Source organism: Oryzias latipes, chromosome 8 (genome assembly GCF_002234675.1).
Source record: "Oryzias latipes chromosome 8, ASM223467v1".
Lineage (NCBI taxonomy): Eukaryota > Metazoa > Chordata > Actinopteri > Beloniformes > Adrianichthyidae > Oryzias > Oryzias latipes.
The window spans coordinates 25,550,105-25,556,782 of NC_019866.2; the positions used below are offsets into that span (position 1 = coordinate 25,550,105).

The 6,678-nt window shown below is 49.1% G+C and overlaps 1 protein-coding gene across 1 annotated transcript; it reads right to left on the minus strand.

The window, feature by feature from the left end:
* Positions 1 to 2,762: 2,762 nt before the first annotated feature.
* Positions 2,763 to 4,633, minus strand: LOC111947794 (transmembrane protein 238-like). Its single transcript, XM_023957893.1, has 2 exons — positions 3,635 to 4,633; positions 2,763 to 3,006 (listed from the first exon to the last, which is right to left on the minus strand). Exon 1 carries the CDS (start codon positions 4,088 to 4,090, stop codon positions 3,638 to 3,640), a length of 453 nt encoding a protein of 150 aa, XP_023813661.1. The 5' UTR covers positions 4,091 to 4,633; the 3' UTR covers positions 2,763 to 3,006; positions 3,635 to 3,637.
* Between the last annotated feature and the right edge of the window lie 2,045 nt (positions 4,634 to 6,678).

Below are 6,678 nucleotides of genomic sequence, written 5' to 3' on the forward strand. Positions count from 1 at the left end.
TGCTGTTGCTGCCATTTCTGATGCACCACTAATATTAGCTTGGGGTTGTCAGGGGACAAGCTGGAGAGAGTATAAAAAAAAGGGATGATGGGAAATGAGCACAGGCTTTCTTCCGCTCCAAAAGTCCTACCAACAACTTAGAGGAGACTCTGTTTGCCTGCCCCGACTCACGCCTGGATCCTGACTACGTCGTCTCTCCTCAGATGATCTGATGGCTGTTATTGACCCTGATTTAGCTTTGTGGACTCCTAGCTGAGCTAATAAACCTGCTGCACTTGGAACCAGATGTCTGCCTGTTCTTGTGATACTTGTATTCATTTTACAAAGATAGAAATTTACTGCCAACCAGGAGGGTATAAATATATACTTGCACGCACCATTCAGAGGTCAGAGTGAAGGTCAGGAAAAACTTGCCATAGGCCAGAATGTGAAGAATCTCATCACTGTGAAATTCAAGTTTACATCAAGGTTATTTAACCCTTGTGCTATCTTAGATGACCCCCCCCCCTTGCATTGAGGTGTTCTCCCTACCATGACAAAGGGGGATAAAGGTGGAAAGATTTCATGTAATCCATGGACACCAGTGAAGATCACAAATCATTGAAAAAAAAGGTTCAGAGCACTGTCTAGTGGGTCTAGATGACCCCACTCCCAATGTTAAAGTGCCTAGGATAGCACAAGGGTTACACAGAGGAACAAGATGGGAATTCCAACTCAACGACCTACAAACCAGAGAACAGGCATGATCTTGGTGTCTGGAAGAAAACAAAGGTAAAGGACAGAAACATTCTTAAGCCTGTTTCTACTGAAGTAGTGACCAGGTTTGTGTGTGAATTGGGGAAAGAAGATGATGGGATGGTTGTGAGACCAAAAGTATTCACCACACATCCTCAGATTGAGCTAAATTGGGGATTGTGATGAAATGACAACAAAACACTTTGAATTTGCCTTCTGTAACATTTCTGTTGGTTGATCTCCTCTTAAAAAAGAAAACAAGAAAAAACGGATGAAAAGCTGACGCTCACGTTCCAAAGTAACTTTCTTTTAAAAAGTTTCTTTAAAAAATATATTTAAGACTTACAGAAGATGTAAAAATATTCTGGCTTTTCAAATTTAAAAAGCAAAGAGCCAAAACCAGGAGAGACTTGAGTATAGAACTAATCCTGTCAATAATAATAATGGATTAGATGTATCTGTTTTTTCAGATGCTCAAACTTCTTCCAGTGTGTCCATCATTCATTCATTCTTGGTGATGGTCACTACTGATGTCCCACAGCTGCCCCGGGGCTGACTGATGGGGGCGTGGCTGCCCGGTGTCCCGGTGATGGTCACCAGGACATTCACACACCAGTGGAGGCGGGGGGGTGAAGTGTCTTGGCCAAGGACACAAAGACAAGAGACTTGGGGGAGTGGGGATCGAACCACCGACCCTTCAGTCATTGGAGGACCGGCTATCCACTGCCGCCCATTATAGTGAGCTTTATTAAAAATGTAAAATATAAATGTAATTCCTTCACATATCATTCTAAACATGTCTCGCCGATGTTACCATCCTACTGAAGATCTGATAAAAAGAAAAAAGCGATCAGTTAAGAACTACAAATGTCTTTTCAGAAGTGGAGGAGTTGAAAGGTCACAGGTGGAAACAGAGCATCAGAAAAGCTCTGAATGTATTTTAGAGGAAGTTTCGGTCTGGATCCGCCATTTCTCTGGAGTTTTGTGGTTAATGAAGGGTTAAACTTGGATTCATGTGGTCCTGCCATCACAGACCCGTCCTCGTGTCTCATTGGTGAAGAGTGAGTTTAAACCTATCTATGTTTGGGCGGCACGCTGGAGCAGTGATCAGCACGGTCCCCTCAGTGAGAAGGTATGTGTGGTTTGAATCCCGGCTGGGTCATCTCAGTGTGGAGTCTGAACGTTCTCCTTGATCATGTGTGGCTTTTGTCTGGTTTCCTCCCACACGCCAAAAACATGCTTCCCAGGTTGAATGGAGATCTAAATTGCCCCTCGGTGTGAGTGTGTGTTTGTGCGTGAACCCCCACCACCGCCTGGTTGGCTCCAGCGGCCCGGTGACCATGGGATCAGAAAAACAAACAAAGGCAAGTCATGGAGTCAAGACGAGTCCAAAGGTCGACACACAGAGGATCCTGGGGGGCGGGGCTACCAGTCCCCTGAGTCGTGGGGAGCACGCCTCAATAAATCCTGCTCGTTTTGATCATAGACAAATTTATCATGTGGCCCCTCCCCCCTGGCGTTCCAAGCAGGAAGTGGCTCCAAGAAGCCAGAATCTGCTGTAGCTGTAAGTCTATTGGTCAGGAGAACCGTTCTGGATCTGATACCTTTAACATCTTGATAATCCATATTTGGTTCTGTAGTTCAACTTATTCAAGTCCTAAACTGACCAATCAGATGCTTCAGGAAAAGCAATAGGGTGCCCGCTGGCCCCCACCTCCATTGTTTGACAGATTCTCCTGAGCCACTTTTAGTGGAAGGGGTGTGGGTTCAAACAAGCTCGCTCATGATTGGCCACAGTTGCCATAGAAACGCGACTCAGACAACTCGCTGTCGCCTGGCTCCAAATGCCGGCACCCGTCCCACGGAGAGGGGGGCTGGGAGAGGGGGGGCCGGAGCCGCAGGTAAGACGTTTATGGTGACGTCACTCACTCAGTCTGTCTCTCTCCAGTCTAGAGAGGTTTTAAAACAGCAGCGTCGTGCGTGTGGGGGGGCGGTCGCTTCAGGTAAAGGTCACAAGCAGGAGAAGGTTAGAATCCCAAAGTTTCTCATGATTTAATGATGGCTGGGTTAGACGTTACACCTGCAGCAAACGGCCAATCAAGCATTTCACATAAATTCATCTTCCAACTTTGAATCAAATGTTCTCAAAAGTAAAAGATCCTGAAGAAAACAAAGTCAGACTCTGTCCAGACCGCCGTCCCGCTGCAGCATCCCACTGTCGGACCGGCTCCAGCTAGACAGAACCGCATCCTCCGGTCATCGGTCCAGACTCTGAAGGAGGAAACAGGAAGAATCAGGAGTTTGCTCCGTTATTTGTGTCCCTGCATGTTCGAATCCTCTCTGCATGTGTGTGAGGTGTGACGCTCCCGCCCCACGGAGCTGTGGTTAATGGTTATCCACTGATAACAGCGGCGCTCTCACCTCTACAGGAAGTTCTGGTGCTTCTGCACTACAGAACACAGAGGACCAGAATGAAGAAGTTCAGAACACACCAGAACCAGAAAACAGAGGAACAGGAAGCTTCTCATGTCTGAGGCCTCGCAGGCGACACCTGGACGCCTGTGAGGCCTCGCAGGCGCCACCTGGACACCTGTGAGGCCTCGCAGGCGCCACCTGGACACCTGTGAGGCCTCGCAGGCGACACATGGACACCTGTGAGGCCTCGCAGGTGACACCTGGACACCTGTGAGGCCTCGCAGGTGACACCTGGACACCTGTGAGGCCTCGCAGGCGCCACCTGGACACCTGTGAGGCCTCGCAGGTGACACCTGGACACCTGTGAGGCCTCACAGGCCACAACTTACACACTTTTGGAAAGCTGCTACCAGCTGTCAGGAAGTTGCCACAAACAGGTGAGCTGCCCAGGTGTCTACAGAGAGGAGATGCCATCTTCCCTCACCTGCTATGTGGGCGGACTCTCGGCGTCATGCTGCTGGGCTCCTTGCGGGTCAATGGGTGCCATGGCAACGGCCACCTGACCCTCTTGCTGGCTGGCGGACGGCCTCTGGGTGCGGCCAGGGGGGGGTCCGCTCCGGCGCAGGGAGTTTCGGATGCCGGCGGTCACGTGGCTGGACAGGCGCCTCACCACCCCCCCGAGCCCGCCCCTGTTCTTCTTCAGCAGGCCCACGTCGTCCTCCAGCTCGGCGGGGGGCACCTCGATGTTCCCGGAGTACCAGAAGACCCACCAGATGAGGCTGAGGAAGATGATGATGGCGCCCGCGTAGATCAGCAGGTCGTAGAAGGAAACGTTGACGAACACGCCGAGCATGAGCACGCACACCCCCACCGCGTCGAAGGCCACGGCCAGCCAGAAGCTGCACCTGCAGCGGCCCAGACCGCGCGCCGTCCGCTCCATGGCCGACAGTGAGCGCGCGGACAGGTGAGGGGCCCCTCCCCGTGCGCTCACCTCACAGGGAGGGGCCTGCGCTCAAAGGAGGCGGGGACGGGGCACCTGGCAGGTGGGAGCAACGGTTGCAGAACTTTCGGTTTCCCTTTTAAAAAAAACAAGACTTTCAAGGTGTGAAGCCGAATAGAAACTGTAAACTGGAGTTGTGTGGATCTTCTGTGATTTCAGATCCACAGATTGACACAAGACTGACATGATTGACAGGATCCACTCACCAATGGAAACATCTGGACGATTGTCCAGAAAGGATTAAAAAGGTCAATCTATTTGGTGCCATTTCAGTTTTGTAACTTAAATATATATAATTTGACGTTTTCATCATTTCATCTGAAGGAGGGCTTTCAAACATGACAAACATAGAAGTTCAGCTCAGGAGATTCTGGGTTAACAGCTTTGGTCAGATTCTGACGCAGCAGAAGGTCCATCCAGTAACATTAATGCTGGGAGGACTCAGTTATTCTAACTTTACTGTATTTATCAGAATATGAAGGTTTTTTTTGTTTTGTTTTTTAAATAAAAGACTTTAAATTTTCTTTCTGCATTTTGACACCTTGTGTTAACCATGAATATTAAGCTTTTTTTTAGTCATTGGGACTCAAACGCACCGTAATGATGGAACATTTTAGGATTTTTATCTTTATCTATCAAACTCTGCACCACTGACTCAAGTCTTGACTGAAAAAAAAAACATTTCTACAAATTTTCCAAAGAGAACAACTGAAAAATGCCACGGTCCCGGGGATTCAAACCTTTGCTGGGACTCTCTCAGTGACTCCATGTTGTCCGTTTCTTCTCCTCCTCCTCGAGATGACTGGAGTCCAGCTGTTGAGCTACACTGACTGGACCACACACTCGTCTAAAGAAGACCTTCCAGACCAAAGACGGGACGGCCAAGGAGCTCAGAGACAGAACTGTGGCAGGAAGGTTCCCAAAGACTCTCTGCAGGTCTCTGTGTTCCTAGAGCCCCCAGAATCCTTCAGGGGAAGAGGTGATCATCACCTTAGATGTTCAGAAGGTCATCATGAAGCTTCGACCATCATAGAATCCACCATCACGGTGTGGTACGCTGGAGCCACAGCCAGGGACATCAACAGACTGCAGCGTATTGTGCGCTCAGCTGAGAAGGTGATTGGCTGCAGCCTTCCATCTGTCCAGGACCTCTACGTCTCCAGAACTCGGGGAGGTGCAGGCCGGATAGCAGCCGACCCGTCTCACCCTGGACATGGTCTACTGGAGCCCCTCCCTTCAGGCAGGAGGTTAAAGTCCATCGGGACCAGAACCTCACGACACAGGAACAGTTTCTTTCCCTCTGCAGTCAGACTCATGAACACTTTTTAACTCCTCCCCCTTAAACTTCACTTCTATGTCCAGTCAGTCACCAGTCCACTACCTGCACCTTGATCATCCTCAGTTTGCACTACTTATTCTATTTATTGTTCTGACCACTGTGTCATTTTTTATTTTGCTTACTGTTGTTCATTTTTTCTATTCTTATGTTTTATGTCACACATTAGCAGCAAATTCCTATTCTGTGAAACTGCTCTGTTCACTGAAAATGGCAATAAACACTGGGAGGAAACGTTTCAGGTCGTGAATCAGATAGATTGGACCTGGACACAGATGGAGGGTTAAAGCAGCGTAGAAAAGGGCTTTAGAGTGGATTCCTTCATCAGAGACAGGAAAGGGAAAGTTCCAACTCTGCCACAGCAGGTGATCCACTCCAGGCTGCAGAGGTGATGGCAGGGTTTTGATGTGACACCCGTAGATCACCACAAACACTGTTCTACCACGGAAATATGACACTAAAAAACAGAGACGTGAGAAGAACTTCAATCTATGTTACTTCAAATAAATTAGTTTTTATTTTAAAACTCCTTAAAGTACATTACTCAATAAGTTGGAGTTGTTATTTCCATGAGTGCTTTTCCTATTTGGTATTTCAATGAAACGCAGAAAACTAAAATAAGAGAAACACCACTTTCATTCATTGGACATTTATTACCCCAAACATTAGGACAATAATAAAACCCAACCATGGACCGTGTCAGCAGTTTGTCCTCCATTGGCTGCAGTGACAGCTGGACCTCGGCGTCTCCTGCTCCTCACTAACCTCATGATGTTCTGAGGCGGTCCACTCTTCCACAAGTTCTACATGCGGTTCCGTGAAATGATGGTCTACGCCGACCATCATGTGTGTGAGGTGACCCTCATCATCCGTGAACAGGTAGGTAGACCGTTGCTGCATGGTCCAGGTCACATGGTCTGTACTGCAGACGGCGGTGTCTTGGTGTGGGTGGAGTCACCTGCAGCGGTCGTCTCTCAGTCCAGTCAAAGCGGTGGAGTCGGTTCTGAATGGTTCCTCTGGAGCCCCCAGTACCCCTCCCATCTGGTAAACGGGCCTGCAGCTGTGTGGCGTTTGCTGAACCAGGTCAGAGGTCAGAGGTTCTGGTCATGGTGGTGGTCTGTCACGGGGGGGGGGGGGGGGGGGGGGGCTCCTCTCCTGGGTTTGTCCCAAACTCTGACGGTAGTTCAGAGTC